Below are 21796 nucleotides of genomic sequence, written 5' to 3' on the forward strand. Positions count from 1 at the left end.
GCGACAGGTGAATGAAAGAGGGGCGTGTCGGTGCTCGTAGAACGACGGCCGCGCGGCTGGAACCCGCTGGAAGGTGAGAACCAAGAAGCGGGTTCACGCCGCCGCTTTCTTTGGCTTGGGAAGGTTTCAGGGCACCAGCGAGGTCGGCGGGAGACAGCGGGCAGGGAAGGAGGCCAAAGATCGTGTCCAGTAACTGGCTCTCCCGCGGATCGGTGGGCCCTGGCTACTCCCGAGACCTCCGGCGCGCGAACCTGCGCTGGAGGACAGAACGCTACCTCCCCTCCAGCGTGGGGAGGGTGGCCCGGCGGCTGATGCCCCGCCTTCCCGGGCAGTGGGCTGCCCTCCCGCGTCGTCCAGCCGCTGGTCGGGGTTCTGGCTAATTCCGATGGTGCCGGGGCGCGAGGGCTCGGCCGGCTTGGGGCAATTCCCCCCGCAGTTTGTCCGCGGGAGGCCATGGGAGGGCTAAGGCTTCGTTTTCTCACCCTCGGAGGCCAAAGGCCGTGTCCAGTAACTGGTTCCAGTAATATCCGCGGGGTCGTCTGGGTCTGCAAGGGGGAAGATACTGCTTTTGACTTAGGAGCAGTTAATCAGGTGACCCAAAGATGCAGCTGACCCTGAAATTCTCTCCCGTGGAAAATGGAAACTCGTCTCCCGTGTCATTCCCCTCCCCTCCACTCCATGCGTTGGGGAAGGGAGTGACTTCCCCTAACCTCATGGTGTCGTGGAGGATTTGGGGAGTCACGTTGGCATAATGGTTAAGGATGTCTACTCTGGAATCAAACTGATCCGGTTCCAATCCTAGCTTCCCCGTGTTGGCTGTAAATTTGAATCTCAACTTCCTCTCCTGAAAAAGAGGATGAAATGATCCTATCTACTGCACTGGATTATTGTGAGGTTAAAATTAATTAGTGCCTGTACAGTACTTCATCCAGTGCTTCATGAGGAATAGTGCTCAGTAGTAGATGCCAACAACTGGTGGGCAGGTTTTCATTATTCTCATGTTGGTGAAACTGGAGGAGTCTTGTCAGAAAGTTGGTGGAATTCAAGGCTGCTTTTGGCACCAGAATGAACACAGTCTTGTGATCTGGCTAGAATTCCCTTAGGGTAATGTGGCCATTTGTTACAGGTGGTGGGTGGTGTTGGCATCTGCCCTCTCTTGGAGGACGTGTGCCTTTACTTGGTTCCTTTTTCTGTTTCTGCCATCTTTCTTGTGTCAGGCATTGTATGGCGCCAGTAGCTGTAGAATTAAATTGGAACCAAGGAAAGGTTGGGAGGGTCTCTGCTGGAATGTGAGTACATGTACTTCTGAGAAGAGTATACCCTAAGAGCTTCTTTTCTGGGAGAAGCGGTGCCCTCAACATGTTCCAGGGATGCAGAGCACCGAAGGCAAGTGGACCTGATATGAATAAATATTTCCACAGTGTACGCCAAGCACAGGAGTGGGGAAAGATTTATGGATAGATTTTTGCAACGTTAGGGAGTATTTATATGACCTAGTATAATCTAGAATATGTGAAAGATGGGAGTGCTCTGAAAGGAGGCCCTGAGGATAAGACCATTCTGCAATTAGGGAATGTTGTGCCTACTTAGGTATTTCTCTCCTGGGTTTGCCAACTTCTTACCCCTTTGCCCCTCCTCCTTTTTAAAAAACTTAATAAAAACAATACATGCATGTAGTAGAACATCCTAACAGCACAGAAAGGTTGAAAATGAAAAGTGAAGGTTCCTCCACACACCTACCTCTAGTCCATCTCCTCAAGGGTATCTGTTGTTAACTCTTGCCTGTATAACCTTCCAGAAAAAAATTGGGCCTATACCAGGAAAAGCGTGTCTAAAGATGGGATCATACTGTACATTTTGTTTTGCATCTTGCCTTTTTCTGTCAGTGTACTTTGGTGACCTTTTTATAAAATATACACAACTCCAGGGTTGCCTGGTATTCCACTGTGTGATTATACCTCATTGATTTAACTTGTCCCCTATTGGTGGACATTCAGACTTTTTCTGCTTTTACACTAGTACAAAAACCTGGTGCAGTGGACATCTCTTAATTTATAATTTGATTTTTGGGGGAATACATCCAAAAGGGTAAATTTTTAGCAATGATATTTCAGGGGCAAAAGATGTGTGCATTTTAATTTTTGGTGACGATCACCAAATTCTCTTCTAGAATGGTATTACAAATTATATTCCTGTCAACTGTAGATATTATCACATAAAAAAATGTGATTTTACCAGTCTGGTAGGTTTTCTTTCAATTATGAGGAAGAGTAGAATGTAGAATTTATATGTAGCATTTTCCTATATCTTGTTTTCCCTTAATATTTTGATTGCCAGAGGCAGGAGCAGAAACTGCTGGGAAGGCTTGGTTGGAGCAGTTGGAAGAGGTGAGAAAGAAAGTGAAAACTTAGTCCTGTGAAAACTTTCAGGGTTCATTTATTTGGGAAGAAGTTTTCAGATATCTGACAGTTCTCTTCCTTTCCCCACCAAAATGTTAATGTACACTACTTTAGATGAAAAAAAATTCCCCAAATTATGATGTAACTTCCTTGAGTTTAAAATGAATATAAAAAAATAATCTTTTTGACTTAGACCTATCAATTATAGCCCTGGGCTATAATTTAGTGATGTCCTTAGACCATTTTGAATATGTATGAGTATTTAATACCCTTAGCTAAATGGCTTTAGGCTGATATTTTGAAAAATTCCTAGGTCTTTTATTAATTAATTAATTTTCATAACTTACTACTTTTTTCTGGCTGCCAGTTCTCAGTTTTAAGTTTGTCCCTGTACTTGCTTACACAGGCTCCTCTCCACTTGTCTCCCTAATTGGTTCTCTAGTTTCTAAACTTTATGCATCACTGTTATAAATGTGTATAAAATAGGTGTAACTTGCCGTTTCATAAGGTGGTTGTGGGTCTTTTAGGAGTAAAGTCTGTGCAGTTGGTGCACAGGCCTTGGGGAATCTCTTTTGCCAGGGGAAGGACCCTTTCTGGGGAGGGAGTGCCTGATTTTTGGTTGGATAAGGCATCGTCGTGTTCTGTAGAGAGGAAGAGGTTAAATAAAGAGGTGTTAGCAGTGGTTGGCAGCTCTAACCAAGCCTTTTTGGTTCCAGTAGAGGGAGATGATGTGTACATGGCTGTAGAAGCTTCTCTGAGCTCAGTGGTTCAGTAAGTACAAGGGGCAATTCATGGGTGGCTGTGGTTTGTGTAATGGGAAAAGATATAGGGGAGAGCTTGGGGAAGGAATGTCAGCATCTGTCTTCCTCTAGCAGAATTTTAAACTTGATTTATACCTGTTCTACTTAGCAGTTAAGAAAGGAATATTGCTTTGTATTTAACAAACCTACTTTGTCCAAAGCACGCTGCCAGCTGCTATGGTGGATATCAAATGAAATAAGATGTGTCTCATGCCTGCAAAGGTTTGTAGTCCACTGACAGACAAGGGCCAGAAAATACGGAGTAGACCGAGGGTAGGAGAGCCAATCAATTGGGAGTCTCTCAGTTGCAAGAGATAGAAAACCCAACTCAGACCAGCTATGGCAAAAAGGGACTTAATTGGCTTCTGGCACAGCATGGGTTGGGCTCAGATGGTGTCCCCAGGCCCTGTCTGTTGCTTCTGCCTGCTCTAGGCTGTCATCTTTGCTAGGCTGGTTCCCGTGGTGGTAGGCAGCAGCATCCTTCACATCCCACATGCCCACAGAGCAGAGAGTGCTCTGTTTTGGAACCCCCAGTAAACATTTCATTGCTTTTCATTGGCTCTGACCAAGCTACACAGCCATTTCCCAGCCTGTGGTCAGAGGGTGGGATATGTTGATTGTTTTCACCTGTGTTACATCAAACATACTTGGAACCTGGGGATGGCGCCAGCTTGATGCAAAGAATGGTCCAGGATGGGGTAAGGGTGGTTCCCCCCTATGAGAATGGGCATCAAAACCATAAGAATGGTGAATACATGCTGGCTAGCCCAAGAATTCACCAAATGTTCCCACAAAGTGAAGACAATAGGTGTGAGCTGAGTCTGTCTTGCCAGTCTGTGTGTTCCATATTAGGACACTGGAGACTGGACTGTAATTCTTAGATTGGGGTATTCTCTGTACTTTGAGCCTTGAAGAAAATACAGTTGACTCTTGAAAAATTCCGGGGTTGGGGTTCCAGCCCCTCGTGCAGTCAAAAATCTGACTATAACTCTTGACTTCCCCCAAACTTAACTGCTTGTCTTGCCAATGGGTTTCAGCCCTGGGCAAGTTCACTATGGATTCATTGAGACCGAGGAATGACAATGGAACGCTCTTGGGGTGAAAGGGTTTATTACCCGGCTTGTTCTCCCGGTGATAGGTCCAGCACAAGAGTTACTCTGCATCCAACAGTCTGCAGATCTGTAATCCTTCTTGTGTCTGCCTCCGCCCAGAGCACTGGGCAGAGCTCTTTATATAATGACTCAGTCAATTAACAGTTCATTGCCTGTGGGTGTGGGAGCAGTAGCCTAGCAGCAGGCCAGTTACATCATCAAGTAGTTTAGGTTCAGGTTAGGATCCTGGCCATAGGTACCTCATTTTATCCATACTACTAATAACCTACTGTTGCCCAGAAGCCTTACCGATAACATAAACAGCCAATTTAACACACATTTTACATCTGTATTATATTCTGAATTTTTACAGTAAAATAAGCCAGAGGAAAGCAAATGTTTTTTCAAATTATCACAAATCTCCAGAAATTTTCCAATATATTTATTGAAAAAAACTGCACATTGTTAGTGGACCTGTACATTTAAAACCCATGTTGTGCAAGGGTCAGTTGTAAAGTGTTGTGCATAAGATCATGAGCCCTGGAGGCTACCAGACCTGGTTTTGAGTCCTGGCTCTGTTATAGCTGGATCATACCCTATCCGCTCTGAGTCTCAATTTCCTTATCAGAGAGATGGGGGCAAGACTGGTGTTTTATCATAGGGGTTTTATAAAAATTCATTGACAGAATCCAGGTGACACATTACATACTGTGTCCACGTGCAGTTAGCTGGAGTTATTTTTGTTGTTTTTCATAAATTAACCTAGCTGGACAACCTTTGAATTTTGTTAGATGACAAACAGCCTGTATCATAAGACACTACTGAACTAGTGTCTTTGGAAGAATTTTTTTTAAATTAAAGACAAACATCTTATTTGTAAGGTTGAGATTTGTGAATTAACTTTAAAAAATCTTGGCAGAGATACAGGCTACTTCTGAGCAGCAGCAGCAGCTGGTGGAGAAATGGAGATACAGTCCTATTATGCCAAGCTCTTGGGAGAGTTGAATGAACAGCGGAAGAGGGACTTTTTCTGTGACTGCAGCATCATTGTGGAAGGGCGGATCTTCAAGGCCCACAGGAACATTTTGTTTGCCAATAGTGGCTACTTCCGAGCCCTGCTCATTCACTATATCCAGGACAGTGGGCGGCACAGCACCGCCTCTTTGGATATTGTCACCTCTGATGCCTTCTCCACCATCTTAGATTTCCTCTATTCTGGGAAGTTGGATTTGTGTGGGGAAAACGTGATTGAAGTCATGTCAGCCGCCAGCTACCTGCAGATGAATGATGTGGTGAACTTCTGCAAGACATACATCAGGTCATCCCTCGATATCTGCCGAAAGATGGAGAAGGAGGTGGCAGCGGCGGCGGCTGCGGCTCATCAGGTAGAGAGTGGAAGCCCCGGTGCAGGCAGGGAAGGAACCTCCTGTGACACCAAGAGCTTGGTCTCCTGTCTAGCAGAGGGAGAAGAGAGTGTGGACCGTCCAAGAGAGTCCCCTTGTGGTGGCTGCAGAGGCTGCCACCCCCTGGAAATGGTGGTGAAAGACAGCCAGGGCAGTGGCTCATCCGACAGTGACCTCTCCAGCCTGCCCAAACAGATAGAGCCCAAGGTGGAGTTCGACGCCGATGAAGTGGAGGTGGAGGTTGGTGAACAGCTGCAGCACTATGCTGCCCCGCTCAGCCTGACCCACACGGACGAGGGTTTGCCCAGTGGCCAGGCCATCGATTTGGCTTACGGTAACTTCCACGTGAAGCAGTTCCTGGAGGCTCTCCTGCGCAACAGTGCTGTCCAGGGCAAAGATGATGCAGACCATCCTTTTTCTCGGAGTTTGGAGGGAAGACCCGATGGTGCAGGAGGAGCCATGAGTTCCGTGATGGGTGTCCAGACTGCCTGGTATGGAGAGGACTCAGGTGAGCTCCATTAGCACTCATCGTCTTGGCCAGTAGTCATGTAGCACGCACATCTGTGCCTGCTGGGCTCCTGTCATCGTCAGCAGCGTGGTCATGGTCACCGCCATTGCCACCACCATCACTGTCACCACATCATCACTACCACCACCGCCATCAGTAGGTATTAACTGACCACCCACTGTGTGCATGGCATTGTCTCTTCATGTTTGCTAGTATTTTACCTCTGCAACTGGGGGATAAGAGTGTTGAGGGCAGTTTGAAGACATGGAAAGAACCTACTGTCTTCTAACCTGGAGTGAGACTGGTTAAGTCATTAAATCTCTTTAAAGCTGTTTTGCTCAGCAGACAATCACCCCTGCCCTGCGTTTCCCACAAGGTTGAGGACCAAATGACAAGGTTTTCAAAACTTTGTCTTATGTGTGACAACACGTTCTAGACAGGTAGGAAATTTATACTTCTTTGTGTCAACCATGGTGCCTGGCACATAGTAGACACTCAGTTAACATGTCGTGGTTAATGGTGTTGTCTACTCAAGAATATTTTAGAGTGGGCTTTTGGCTTCATGTGACTAAATTTCTTATATCCTTTGATAGGCTTCTGTGTTTTAAGATAACTTGGTTGTTTCCCTTAACAATTAATTCTAAGAGATGAGTTAACATGGTTAACTCTTAATTATATTGTGAAGTATCTTGTAGGAGATAGAAATAGTCTTGGCCGCCACCTTACTGATGAAAATACCCTATGGCTTCCAGAACCTCAAGCCAAGAAATTAGTGAATCACAATTCTAATTTACCCGTCAATATTGAGCAGTGAAAGGATTTTAAACAAAGGAGATCAGCTGCTTTTGTTACCAAATAACTGTCTTTGCAACTTCAATTTCATTTTTTTTAAGCAAAAACGCTCTGTATGATTGAAACTAGACTTGAAAAACTTGAAAATGCTGTTTCTGGTTCTCAGAGACACTGGCTTACCCAGCGTTTCGAAGATAGTGGCTGTGTTTCATGAACACGCTGTGGGAACATGGGGCCGTCTCATTTCCGGGTGTATGATAGTGCTGCACAGACTGCACCTGCCCTCTCACAGCCATTAGACCCATGTCAGGCCCTGTGAGTTTGGCAGAGGAAGTGTGGAGAAGCTGAGACCCAGAAAGGTTTAATGGATTACCTAAGAATGCGGAACGGGTAAGTGGTACGGCTAAAACTAGAAACCTGGGCTGGCTTCATTTCACTCACTAAGCGAACTGTGAAGTGGCACAAGTGGATAGAGGGCTTCAGCACAGTGATTCGATCTTCCAAACTCTCTGCCTATAAGCACAAGTACCAAGACTTAGTACTTCAGCTCTATGCCATCTTCATGCAAGTCCAGTCTATCTGTGAAGTCAGGTCTCCAACTACAGGGTGCCATGGCAAGGCAGCCCCCTGGCCCCCAGCCACATTGTCTTGTCAGGTTTCGATTCCATTCACGGGACTCCAGGGTCAACTTATTCCAAGTCCCAAGGCACTGAGTAGGACAGATTTGTTTAGCCATTGATTTATTTGCTTGGATTTTTTATCCAAAGTATATATACAAAGATAAGACAGATATAGATCCAGCCCTCAAAGAACTAATGGTATCTTAGAGGAGATGAGACGTGTGTAATTGGCATCACATCGTAGAAAGGTGCGTGGCTGGAAGACAGATGGAGGTGTGAGTTTCACATAGCTCCAAAAGCAGGAGAATTGGCTTCTGACTGGGAGAATAAGGAGGCTTTATGAATGTGGCATCTGAGGATGAGGAGAGGAGACATGGGGGAAGTTGTTTGGAGTTCAGATCGTGGAAAATTAATGCCAAGACATGAAGTTTTATCTGTGGGCATAGTGGAAGTTTTGTAGTTTCTGAGCTTGGGAGGAGACAGGATCTGTGCTTCAGGGAGATTAATTTGGTCTCAGCACAAGTTGGTGTGGAGAAGGGAGACCAGTTACAGTAATCCTGTATCCACATTCATCCCTGACATTAGCAGACGCTGTCAAAGCATAAGGTCCTCCCTGACCTTCCAGCCCCAACTCCAGCACCTCCCTTTGCTTCTTTAAAAATCCATTTACATTGGCTATCTCCCCATCACTTCTTGGAAAGTTTGTCTACATTGGCTACCTCCACTGTTTTACTTCCCACTCTTCTCAGCCCACAGCGGCCCAGCTTCTACGCCCTACACACCGCTGCAACTGCTAGGATGGGGTCAGGTGTACATTTCTAGCTGACACGGAGTAATTTGTTTCAGATGTTAACCTTACTTAACTTCTCTTGATAGTTGACTCTGACCTTTCCTTCTTGAAATTATTTCTTCCCCCTGCTTCTGATACCATGAGTGCCCATTGCTCTTGCTTCTGCCCATTTCTTTTCAGGCTCATCCTGAGGTCATTTAATGTCAGTGCGTCCAGGATTCCATCATTGGCTTGCTTCTGCAACATCGTATCATTCCCGTTCATTCATTTATTTAACAGAGCATATCCTCTATGCCAGGCACTGCTAATCACAGTGAACAAAAGACAGTCCTTGTCCTCATGGAGCTGACACTGTAGCGTAGGAAAACAGACAATAAACAAATAAGTAAATATATAACATGAAGAGGAACTAAAGCAGGGAAAAGGCTGATAGAGCGTGAAGGGGATGCTACTTTATTTCGTGTTGACAAGGAAGGCTGTTCTAACATGTGGTCTTCGAGCAGAACCCTCAGGGAGTAAGAGAGCAAACTGTGCAGGTATCAGGGAGAAGAACATCCCAGGCAGAAAGAAGAGCAAGGCGTGCAGACCCAGGTGCAGGATCACACTTGGCTAGTAAGCCAAAGGGACAGCAGGATGCTGGAGCGGCTGGAGTGAGCAGGGCAGAGTGTTGAGGGATGAGGTCAGACACTGTGGGTGAGGGCGGACCACATGAGGCCTTGAAGGCCACGAGAAGGCCTTTGGATATTACTCTGAGAAGGGAAGCCACTGGAGGTTCTCAGCTAGGGTGACTTGAAATGACATATCTTAAAAGGATCCCTCTGGGTACTGTGTGGGGTAGCCTCCTAAGTGACCGTCTGCTTCCACCGTTGCTCCCTGTAGGCTGTGCTCCTCTGTAGTCTGTTGGAGAGCAAGGCTGGAAGCAAGAGCACTTAGGAGGTCACTGCAGTGCTTCAGGTGAGACGTGCTCCTTGAATCCATGTGGTGGCAGCACAGAGGGGACATGTGGTTGGGTGAGGACTATACTGTCTCTCAGGGCCAACTATGTTTGCTGATGGCTTGTATGAGTAGTGTGAGAAAGAGAGGAGTTCAGGGTGACCCTGAGGTTTCTAGCTTGAGCAATGATTTGGCCATGTTGGTGATGCCTGTTGGATATCCAAGTGGGGAAGTCCAGGGAGCAAGTGCAGCCATACGTTTGGGGTTCCGGGGAGAGGTCAGAGCTCAGATAAAAATTTGAGTCATTAACCAGTCCATGGAATTTAAAACCTATATATCCTATTAACTTATAGACCTAGAAGGAGAAGATAAGAGATCTAAGGACTGAGCATTGGGAAAATCCAGCATTTAGAGGTCAGGAACATAGGGAGAAACCAGAAAAGAGACTGAGAAGGGGCAGAAAGTGAGGTAGCAGTGAAATCAAGAAAGAGCAGTGGATGCCAAGGGAAGAGTTTCAAGAAAAAGGAGCAATAAATTATGTCCAGTAATGGGCATAGGTAGGTTGAGAACTGATCATTGGTTTAGCGATGGAGAGGTCACTGGGGAGCTTGACAAGAGCAGTATCGGTGACAGACCAAACGGAGTAGGCCTGAAAGAGAACTGCCAAAATGGATGTGAGGATAATGAGTATAGATGCTTCTTTCAAGGAGTTTTCCTGTGAAGAGAACAAAGAAATGCCTTGGTGGCTGAAAGGGGATATGAAGTCAAGTTATTAAGGTGGAGGAGCTGAAAGCATGCTTACTTACTGATGGGAATGATCCAGGAGAAGGGAGGGTAATTGATGATGGAGGAGAAAACTGATAGAGGGGGGTCCCATCTATAAGTTGGGGGATGGCCTGGCCTTGGATGGGAGGAAGGACAGTTCGTTCCTATTAATAGGAGTGAAGGCAGATCATATGTGTTCCCATGGGGGCTTGGAGGGGTGGCTGGGAGCATGTAGAAGTTCTCTTCTGATTGCTTCTCCTCTTCAGTTATTCAGGAAGCAAAGGCAGCAGCTGAAAGTGGGGAGGGTGTAGGAGAGGCTGGAGGTTTTCGCAGAGGGAAGGTGTAAATTGTCGTAGAGAAGAGTGGGAGAATGAATGAGCCAGGGAAGTAGAGTGCTTGGGCAGAACCAAGGACTCTTGATATTAGTGGTCAGATGATGGTGATCAGATAGATTTAAGGTGAGACCAGAGCACACAGTTGTGTATTTTCCTCCAGTGATGTTAACTTGCCTTTTTTCAGGTATGGAATAGGCAGAGAGTTGTATTTAACCAGGGTTTAACCAGGTGAATGCTGTTAGAGGGAAAGAGAGGACTAAGACAATTGTAGTTGTGTGCAAAGGAGTGATTTCCCTGATGGACTGTGGGCACTAAACAGGGAAAGGAGAGGCGTGAGGACTTGAAGATGTGAAGAGCAGTAAAATGGCAGCATAGTCTATGGCTCGGAGATCCCGGCAGACAAAGGACACTTAAGGGGTGAGCTGGAAAGGTATGAGATAGTGATTGGGACGTGGGGTGCCCAAAGTGTGGCTTATGGTGGGAATACAGTTCTTGGCAATATCTAGTGATGGGCCATGAGTCTGATGCCTGACTGTACATTAGAATGGGGAGAGTGCTTTACAAATATGCTGCTTGGGATGGAGATTGGATGTCAGTATTTTTAAATTTTAAGTTTCCCTGGTGATTCTAATATGCAGGTAGAATTGAGAGCTCTGGTCTGTGATTGGGTGACAAGGTAGGGTAGAGAACAATGTCTTTGGAGGAAAGAAGGTCAAGGGACAGAAAGGCCAAGGTGTTGAAAGGGTTATTTTTGGTATTCACACCAAGAAGTCTGCCAGGTATTGTGTTTGAAGGCAGTGTGATCAAATCTCCAAGGAATGAGGAGGTGAACTAGGGGCTCCTGGGTGCCTGTACCAAGGGGGTGTAGCTGTGCTATCACCTGATGGTCTGAGCTTCAAAAGAGCTTAGGGTTTTTTAGGATGGAGGGGCAGTGGTCTGGAGATGACAGTGAAGCACAGGGAGTACCCTTCACACCTCCAACCCAGGGGTGTCAGGACTATGGATAAGGGAAGCAGGGTGCTCAGGGGAGAGCCAGGTATCAGTTAAACCAACTAATCCAATCTGCTTTCAAGGACTCTGAACACTGTATTCGTCTTCCCTTCTTTTCCTGAGCTCCAGATTTATCTGTCTAACCTAGGTGTTCCCTCATCGATGCCCTGGGCCTGCCTCAAACAGTAACATCTGAACTGCACTCCTCATTCCTTCTCTGTCACTGCCTCAGTTTACCCCACTGTTATCTACCAAATCAGCTAACCCGGAACCATGGCATTTAGAATCTTCTGTGTTTCCCTTCTCGTCTCTCCCCTACGGGGTCACCAGTACTTCTGGTTTTACTTCTTAAAGGTGTTTCCTCACCTCCACCTCCACGGCCACTGCTTTAGCTCCTGTTGTCTCCCATCCCGTCCCACCTGCACTTCCTGCCTTTAATCTTGCCTCTCTTAAATCCTTTCCCTGCATTGTTCCCAGAGGGATCTTTTAAAAGTCAAATCCCACCATGTACCTCCTTTGCTAAAAGCCCTAGCTGCTTACAGAATAAAGTCCAAGTCATGAGGTGTCATGAAAGCAGGGATATTTGTCTCTTCCATTCACTGCTTTTTTCTCAGGGCCTAGAACACAGCCTGACACATTGTAGGTGCTCAGTATAAATTTGTTGAATAAATTAATGAATGTGACCTTCACAGCCTGGTTCTTGTCCCTGCCTCAAGCTTATTCCTCACCCACCTACCCCGCCAACGTTGCTTTATGTTTCATATTCTCATTTACCTCTGTGCCTAAACATATGTTGTTCCTCTATCTGAGATACCTTTCTCTGGCTTGAACTGGTGAACTCCTACTCATCCCTTAAAGCCTTGCTCAAAATCACCTCTCCTATGAAAACTTCTCTGAACTCCTAGTGAGAATTCATTATTTTCTTGTCTAATTTCTTCATCACTTTGAATTTTGCATGTGCTACATTATATTGTGTGAATTTGTTTACATGTCTTTTCTGATAGACTTAACTTCTTGAGAGAGGAGACGTGTCTTGGTAAAAACAGACCTTGACACAGTGCCTGGGCGTAATAGGAATTCAAGTGAACTGTTGCATTGGGGGAATCAGACCATGAGAGAGAAGGGAAAGTGTTGCAGTAATTTGTACTTTTCTGGGAGAGAAATGGTTTTTCCTTGGACTTTCCTTTTTCCCCCAAGGGCTAACTAATGCTGGACCCATTGTACTCAATGTTTTTGTAATTGGGAAGAAGGTGTAGTTCAAGACCAGGCTGAGGGGGATAAGGGACAAGAGAATTCCACACTGTCAGGAGTGAGCAGGACACTGGTGTTTCAGCACCAGTGTGATCAGTGAGAAATAAAATAACCCATCATATGTATGTGGTGATGAGCTATGAGCTGCTGCTTTTATTCTAGGAAGCAGATTTTGGAGTTACTACAGATAATGCAGAATATTAGGCATTATCCAGATGGGAACTAGAAACCAAAGAGAATAGTCTCCACCCTTACACAGAATGCTGCTGGATTCTCAGGTGGAATTCGGCTTGCCATAACAGCACCTCAAAACCGAAGGAGCCCAACTAGGTGTCCTGAGAGGGTCCCAGAAAAAAGAAACACCAAGGACATCATGATGGTAACAAAAATGTGACATTTACAGGAGTTTACTAAGTGCCAGGTGCTGTGCTTCAGGTGCTACTTCATTTCATTCTTACCACGATCCTACAGGGTGGGAACTGTTATCACCCCTACTTTACAGATGAGGAAAGGAAGGTACTGAGACATTAAGTGAGATGCCCAAGGTCACACAGCTGGTAGGTAGTAGAGCTCAGTTTTGCATCCAGGTATCTGTGCTAGAAGTCTTGAGTCACTAGTGCCTCCATTAATGATGATATGATATGGCCGGTCTGTGAATCCCGAAGGGCATGGATAGAGGGAACAAATCTTGGAATACTGCAATAAGGGTAACTGAGGAGACTTGGAAAGAGCAGATGCTATTCATAGGGCTGATAGTCATGTTGTCATCTTAGGTTGTATGAGCAAGATGAAAAAAAAGGATTGGAAAAAGATTTCAATGAATTCCTGCCTATTTGATGATTTCAGATATGTAAAGTTAATATGAATTCCAAATAGTCTAGGGTCTGCATCATAGCAGACCTCTTCTGTATATGCCTGGAAGCTATTCTTACGGACTAATGTCAGAGAAAGCATGAGTCCTGGTCCAGCGGTCTGGTGCATCATAACGGAGTTTTTCAAACTTTGAGGGTTATGAGCTAATTCAGGAGGTCTGTTAGTCAAAGGCTGCCATAACAGAAAACCACAGACTGAGTGGCTTAAACAAAATAAATTTATTTTCTCATGGTTTTGGAGGTTCAGAGTCTAAGATCAAGGGGCCAGCAGGGCTGGTTTCTGGTGAGAGCCCTCTTCCTGGCCTACAGACCACTGCCCTCATGCTGGTCTCCCATGGACTTCTGGGCACAAGTGGAGAGAAAGAGATCTCAAGTGTCTCTTCCTCTTCTCGGAAGGTCACCAGTCCTATCCGATTAGGGCTCCACATTCATGACCTCAATTAACCTTAATTACCTCCTCAAAGTCTCTGTCTCAAGTATAGTCACCTTGGGAGTTAGGGCTTCAGTGTATGAATTTTGGGTGAATGCATTTCAGTCCATAAGAGGGTCTCAGTCAGTACTGTCTTCAAATGAAATCAGGGAGAAGAGATGCTCTCAGTGTGAGTGTTGCTTTGGGAAGCCTTTCTGGTTACCCACAGGAAGGCATGTATGTTCTGAGGTTGTAATGTAAGCTGTGTTTCTAATTGTGAGCCTCAGAGAGGTTGGAGAGCTGGTGTCTTATGGCATTCCTGCAGCCATAGATCAGAAGCCCACTTTACCCTCTGGCTGACTGAGAGCCGTAGTTGGAATTTACCGACAGCGTCTTGCTCTGAGCAGGTGGTACAGTTGGACTGGCAGCTCAGGATCCCACGTACGGGAGGGTGGCCGGTGTTGTCGCTCCCTGCAGCGCAGCTAAATCGGCCCATGTGGTTCCCCAGGTGATGTGCTGGTGGTCCCCATCAAGCTTCACAAGTGTCCTTTCTGCCCTTACACCGCCAAACAGAAGGGCATCCTTAAGCGGCACATCCGCTCACACACGGGCGAGCGGCCCTACCCCTGTGAGACCTGTGGCAAGAGGTTCACTCGCCAGGAGCACCTGCGGAGTCACGCGCTGAGCGTAAGTGTCCCCGTGGTAGGGGCGGGGGAAGGGGAGGTGGGCAGGTGGGGTCTTGACATCTGTCTACTGTAAGGGTAGACCAGCCTGTCTTTTACTCCTCTGTCCCCTGGGGTATTATCAGAGTATTTTTAAACACGTGTTTCTACTTCTAAATTAAAGCTGGGTTGGTGGCCCTTAGAGAAAGTTAAACTTATATGGTAACAGACTAGTTTTTTTTTGGGAGAAGAGTCAAGAAAGTTTAGAACTGTGGCAGGAATGGTTGTCAAAAGGCAGAGAACAGTGGGGCTTGTGGGGCTGTTCCCACTGATGCGATGCCAAACTGCATCCTTGGTTTCTCCCCCAGCACCCAGGGGAGGATGATGCCGCCATTGATAGGGCCACCTGTGGGCAGTAGAAAGGGCTTTAGACCAAGGGGATCTTTTCTCCCACAGGCTGCCCATGTGATTCTATCTATGAGTGGGTGCTTCCCACCAGCTAAAAAGTAGGCCATTTAGAGAGGCAAAGATGCATTTAAGATCATCTGTGAACAAGGCAGTCTTTGGAAAATCCAACATAAAAATGGTTTGGACTTCAAAGGATGCCATCAAGAATGTGAAAAGACAGCCCACAAAATGGGAGAGAATATCTGTGAATCATTTATCTGCTAAGGACCTAGTAACTCTAGTAATAACCAGAATATAAAGAACTCTTAGAATTCAACAGTAGAAAGACAATGCAGTTAAACAATGGATGTGAATAGACATTTCTCCAAAGAAGATATATACATGGCCAGTAAGCACATGAAAATACGCCCAACATCAGTAGTCATTAGGGAAATGCAAATCTAAGCCACAGTGAGATACTACTTCACACATACTAAGATGAGCTATAATAAAAAACAGGCAATTACGAAGCATTGGTGAGGATGCAGAGAAAGTGGAACCCTCATACACTGCCAGTGAAAATGTAAAATGGTGCAGACACTGTGGAAAACAGTTTAGTGGGTCCTCAAAAATTAAGCATAAAGTTACCATAGGACCCAGAACTTCTGCATCTAGGAATATACCCAAAAGAACTGAAAACATACAGTCATGCAAAAACTTGCACACAAATGTTCATAGCAGCATTATTCATAATAGCCCCAAAGTGGAGACAACTGATGAATGAATGAACAAAATGTAGTATAGCCATGCAATGGACTATTTTTCAGCCATAAAAAGGAGGAAGGGGTATGTGGGAATGGGAGAGGGGTAGCAGTGAGTGGGCACAGGTTTCTTTATGGGGTGATGAAAACGTTCTGGAATTAGGAGGTGGTGATGGTTGCACAACCTTGTGAATAAACTACTTAATTGTACACTTCAAAGGTGAATTTTATTGTATGTGAATTATGGTTTTGAAAGAATTCAGATTTAACATAAGTACAAGGTTACTGATTGCCTCTGCTCTCAGTGCTGGCCCTAGCACACTTGTTTGAGAATGGCCTCATCCCAAGGTTTTAAGTTTTTGTTTGTTTGTTTCCAAATTATATCTCCAGTCCGTCTTGGCAGCAGTAGGTCCTTGGGTGCCTCTAAGATGTTTCATTCATTGGAATCTTCATTCCCTCTATCTTGTATGTTACACAGAGTCCAGTGTACTGTAGCCCAAAGAGGTGGCATTCAAAGGCCCTGTCAGGTTGCAAAGGTCAGATACACGCTCAGGTTGGCTCAGGTGTTGGTGGTTTAGCATTGGAAGCCCAAGGAACCTCATGGACAGCAGGGACATTGGTCAGGATGTAATGGTCAGCTCTGGCGATCTGGGCATTGTGTTCTTGGCCCTTCTGTTGCATCATTTCTCTCTGTCTCCACCTCTTGTGTGCATCCTCCATCCAGAGCTCTCTAAAAGAGAGGCTTTGATTTGATTTGGACATCCAGGGCCCCTTTTGGCTGGAGTTCCTGGAGAGTTCACACATTAGATGGTTCCTTATACAGAGGGGACCCTTGCAACTCCTGCCTTCAGAATGCTGCATGGGGCTGGAGGTAGGGTTTTTTTCTAGCATGTAAAGTGCTTCTTATAAATGAGGAGTGCATTTGTCAATGAACATGCAAGTGCCACGTTTGGGGAATACACTGTCCAGCAAATCTACCTTCCTAATAAGTAACCAAGTCCAAGGTACATAAGAAGCTATGCCTAAAATCCTAATCAGTTCATCGAAGACCCTTTATATGCCAAGCACTAGGGGTATAGTAACAAATGTGACAGAGAACAGAGAATATGAATGAGTCCCTGCCCTCTTGGAGCTTATAGTCTAGTGAATTTTACCAACAATTTGTTAGCAGTACAACAAAATCAGACATGTGAGAATATATAGCTGAGGGACCTAACCAGGAGCATCAAAGATGATTCCTTTGAATGCACTAGTAGGGGGTATGCTTGTCCGTGGAGAGGAGGGCACGTTCCATGCACGTCCAATGGCTCTGGGGTGGAAAAGATCTTGGTGAGGCTGCAGCTGTGGCAGAGAGAGCAAGGGGCCAGGTGAGGAGCAATGGGTTCATCCTGGGGCCAGATCATGGGGGGCCTTCAAGGCCAGGGCGCAGCCCCTCTTCTGGATGTTAACTTGTGATTTTAGGTGCACAGATCCAACCGTCCGATCATCTGCAAGGGCTGCAGAAGAACCTTCACCAGTCACCTGTCACAGGGGCTGCGGCGCTTTGGGCTGTGTGACAGCTGCACTTGCGTTACAGACGCACATGATGATGAGGACTATCTGGTGCCCATCAACCTTAGCCTGGTGGAGGTTTCATCCGAAAGCCAAGAGAAGAGTGACACAGACAATGACTGGCCCATCTATGTGGAGTCTGGTGAGGAAAACGACCCCACCGGAGATGATTCCTATGACAGACTGCCAACTCGGCCCACCTTATCAGATGCAGAGACGCTTACATAGCAACAAATTGGCGTGCAAGAGGTTTTAGAATTTATTATTGCTCATTCTGTGGTTGAAAGCCACCATTTGTCCAATTTTGTGGAATGCTGAGAGAAACATGTTTTCACTGTTAATGCATTGGATTTTGTGACTCAAAGAATTCATGGCTTTTTAGTGTGCTGCCCTTGGTTTTGAGGACTTTGCTGGGCCTGAGACTTCCTGCTTTTCCTGTTGTGCATCCAGACTCTGCTTAGGTGAAAGATAAAATTGCCATGCTTGTTTCCATATGGTCTCAATCCTCTGTCGTCACCCTCTTTCTCAGAAAAGGTGGACAAGAATGTATTAAGTTTTAAGATCAATCTTAACTTTTGTCAAGCTTCTCCATATGCATTCCATGTTTTAATTTTCTAATGAGGTATTAGAAAGCTTCATCTATATAAGGCAGGCTGGGCTGCCTGGCTACATGATTATAAAAGTTACTTTTTAAATCTAAGACTATAGTGTTGAAGGCTGGGAGTATTTATGTGCAGACAAGCATGGGAATGAGCTGAAAGGCTCCTACGTCACTCTGACTTGCCCAGTTGAATTAAACTTTAAAGTAGTCCTGGGAAGGGAGACTGTGAGCCCAGGTCTGGGTGGCTTTCCTGTCTGGTTTGGTATTTGACAATTATACGCACACAGATAACCTATCTTGTGATCATAAGATAAGTCATTTGGGCTAAACTCAGAATGCTCCCCTGCCTTTTCCAGCCGTTTCTAAGAGCTGCTGCTGTGGATATAGCCATTGCCAACAAGCTTTTACTTATTCATGAATATTCATGAACTTTAATTGGAGGGAAAGTCTAAGCCTGTATAAACAAGTTATATTTCTAAATTGTTTACCTTTTACAAGATCCTCTGGAGGTAAAGAGGTTAGTAGAACTTTAGTAGAACAAGTTTTTAAAACCAACCTGCTTTTCACCCACTTTGCAGCCATACAATTATTCTGCCAAAAAAGGCTGTGCTTCTTTAAAAAGCTGAAGAGCAGGAAATATTGGGGATTAAGGATATTTAAAGCACTTTGATAATTTTGTCTTAGGTTAAAGTATTGAAAATGGATTTTAAAGAAATCCCTTTTCTTGCTATAATTTTAGTATAGTTGAGTTTCAAAAGGTGGTAAAGTCACTCTTCTTTCTGCCTCTGGAACAAAAAAGATAATAAAAAAATTATAAATTGGCTTGTGAACTGCACTTCTCAATAGAAGTTAGAACCCCAGAATGGTGCTGCTCAAACTCTGTGCTCCTGACAGCTTAGCTGCTCATCTCTCAATTCTTTGATACCTTCCACATAGTAGGACCCTGTGTTGGTCTGCAGTAGATTAGAAATTTAAAAACTGGTCTTTTACTACAGATAGCTTGAAAATTATTGTTTTAGATCAAGAGTTACCAATTGAAAATCAGCAAGGACCAGAAACACTTTTCTTACCTAAAATGGAAATATTAGCTATGTTTTAAAAGAGAGAGCTTAGCCAAAGGGAAACCTAAGTGTGTAGAAGATAACACCTGTCAAGGAGTTAGGTTTGATATTTTTGTTTATTCTGTTTTAATTATTACTGATGTTTTAGTAAGACGTTTCTACCTCACAGTTAACTTCTCTGCCTACTTCCTCTGGTAGAGCAATGATCCTCTTCAGGAACTCCATGACCTGTTCATATCACTGGGTACCAGATAAAAAATTTTACACTACAAATTTAACTGTAAGACAGTGACTTTGAACTGGGGGTGATTTTGCCCCCCAGAGGACATCTGGCGAAGTCTGGAGACATTCTCTACTGTTAAACTCAGGGCAGAGTGCTGCTGGCATTTAGTGAATAGATGCCAGGGCTGCTGCTAAACACCCACAGTGCATAGGATGGATGGCCCCTTACAGCAAAGAATCACCTAGTCCAAAATGTCAGGAGCACCAAGGTTGAGAAACCTTACTGTAAGATACAGTAGGATTTAAAAAATGACCTTTAATGAGTGAACTTAATTTTATGTTGTATTTTAGGCTACCTTTTACCTTATAATATTTAATAGGCCCTTATGCTTCTGCCAGTTTTAGAAAATAGTGCATTAGTAAAATGGGGAGCTGAGGCCAAATTGTTTATAACTTGCCCAAGATCTGATTAGGTTTGTGATATGGAAACTTAGATATTCCAAACAGATTCATGCCCCCAGAACCATTATTAGGCTCTGATCACTTTATTAAATTTTAGAGTAACAGAATCGTTGGGAGGAAGATGGAACATGAAGCTTAACATTTAAACGATATCTTTCTTCCATATTGTCTAAGATTGCTGCATTCCTGGTGGCATTTGGAGTTTGTGTTGGCATTGGTAATAACTGGGCCGCTGAATTCTGTTGCTTTTAGAGGAGATGCTTCCTTTGTATGGACTATCATATCATAAACTGTCTTCTGTTTTGAATTTATATTTACATCTGGTGGTCAGTAACTTTGTGGTTTAATTTGTGGAGTTGTTTTTTATAAAGCTTTTAAAAACTTATTTTTATAATAAGTAAATTCACAGTTGGACCCCAAACCAGCCGTTAGTGATTTAGTTCATATTCTGGCATCTTTCTGGCACATTCAGTCCAAGTTCACAAAGGGATACTTTTGTCTTATCTTAGATACACTGCATGGGTGGGAACAGGATTCTTACTTGTAATGGGATTAAAAAACACATCCCTGGGAAGTTATTTCTCTTGGGGGAAGAGGACAGGCTTTCATAGCCTGGGTGTCTGTAATAAATTAAGAAATGACATATGGCCGCATGGCTTCTGGTCATTTGACAGAAAGATGCCCTTTTTTTTAATTTAATTTTTTATTAAGGTATGATCGATATACACTCTTATGAAGGTTTCACATGAAAAAACAATGTGGTTACTACATTCACCCATATTATCAAGTCCCCATCCATACCCCAATGCAGTCACTGTCCATCAGTGCAGCAACTTGACAGAGATCCAGTATGTCCCTTGTCTGTGATACACTGTTCTTCCCGTGACCTCCCACACCATGTGTACTAAACATAATACCCCTCAGTCCCCTTCTCCCTCCCTCCCCACCACCCTCCCACACCCCTCCCCTTTGGTAACCACTAGTTCATTCTTGGAGTCTCTGAGTCTGCTGCCGTTTTGTTCCTTCAGTTTTGCCTCATTGTTATATTCTATAAATGAGGGAAATCATTTGGCATTTGTCAGAAAGATGCCCTTCTGATGTAAATATTTCAGTGATCACTAGACTTTGAATGTTTCTTAAGAAAGTTACTGACCTAGTGGTCTGCAAAATGTTGTGACATTGAGTATTCTGGGGGTACAGGATACTATGATGGGTTTTTGTTGTGAAGTGATGGTGTGATAAACCCCACAGAGGGGAAGACAACAGGTGGGGTTGCATGTACTGATTCTGGGGCCAGTGGAAAAGTCTAGAGTGGCCTTTGGTTAACTGAATTTAGACTGTTTCATTTGGACCTTTTGGTTTTTCTTGTGTGTCCCTTGTGCACTGATAATAGAATTATCTCTGTGAAGTCTAGTGTAAGGGGGTGGGAGTGGCAAAGGCTTAGGGTGGGTGAGAAGTTCCTATTACATGTTTGGGGTGTTAGCACTGTAATTCTTGTTATTTTTCTCTTGGAGTTTGCCTTGTGCCTCCACGTGGTCACACTATCTTCTAACCCAAAGAAGGGAGCATTTTATTCAGTAGCTTATGGTGGGTCAGGTTTTCATTAATTTTTTTACAATATTTCCACCAAATATTACTGGATTCCTCAAACTTTTCATTATCACGCTGAAAATTGTAATTATTTTCTTTCAATAATGTTTCTGTAGAGATAAACGAAGAGTTTTTGTTTGGCAGGAGTAATGGGTTAGTTTCTAACTTGCCCTGGTTTTAGAAGGCGACACTAACTCACACCAGTGAGACCAGATGATGTGGAACCTTCATAACCTGAGAATTTTTAGCATCTGCTCTGACCCTTCCAGGTACATTATTTTACTACTGCCAGTTCTTCATGACAACTGTGGTTTGGGGGAGCAACTTTTATATCCACCATTTGATGTTTGGACCTTCATCAGTAGCATATTAAAAATCAGTGGTGGTGGGGATTATGTGGTTGAAGAAAGTTTAATAGTACAGCTTGGGGATTTTAAGGGAAGGCATCAACTTGAGGTATATGTCTTGGTGATGTGTAATGGATACAGATTGTCATGCAGACAGTGAAGGGCATGATCATGATCTTTCTGGAAGCAGGAAA

General features: G+C 44.5%; 1 protein-coding gene across 1 annotated transcript; it reads left to right on the forward strand.

Annotated features, from left to right (window-relative positions):
* The first annotated feature begins 12 nt into the window (after positions 1–12).
* On the forward strand, positions 13–17667 carry ZBTB8B (zinc finger and BTB domain containing 8B). The gene is made up of 4 exons (XM_036885320.2): positions 13–73; positions 5210–6201; positions 14467–14645; positions 17230–17667. The coding sequence occupies exons 2-4, from the start codon at positions 5253–5255 to the stop codon at positions 17545–17547; spliced, it is 1446 nt and encodes a 481-aa protein (XP_036741215.2). The 5' UTR covers positions 13–73; positions 5210–5252; the 3' UTR covers positions 17548–17667.
* The last annotated feature ends 4129 nt before the right edge of the window (positions 17668–21796 follow it).

This window comes from Manis pentadactyla, chromosome 4, assembly GCF_030020395.1.
Source record: "Manis pentadactyla isolate mManPen7 chromosome 4, mManPen7.hap1, whole genome shotgun sequence".
In the NCBI taxonomy this organism is placed as follows: domain Eukaryota; kingdom Metazoa; phylum Chordata; class Mammalia; order Pholidota; family Manidae; genus Manis; species Manis pentadactyla.

Coding starts and splice junctions, on each gene's coding strand:
- ZBTB8B (XM_036885320.2), top strand. CDS start 5,253: ATGGAGATACAGTCCTATTATGCCAAGCTCTTGGGAGAGTTGAATGAA. Junction 6,202..14,466: donor CTGGTATGGAGAGGACTCAG/GTGAGCTCCATT, acceptor GTGGTTCCCCAG/GTGATGTGCTGGTGGTCCCC. Junction 14,646..17,229: donor TGCGGAGTCACGCGCTGAGC/GTAAGTGTCCCC, acceptor TTGTGATTTTAG/GTGCACAGATCCAACCGTCC.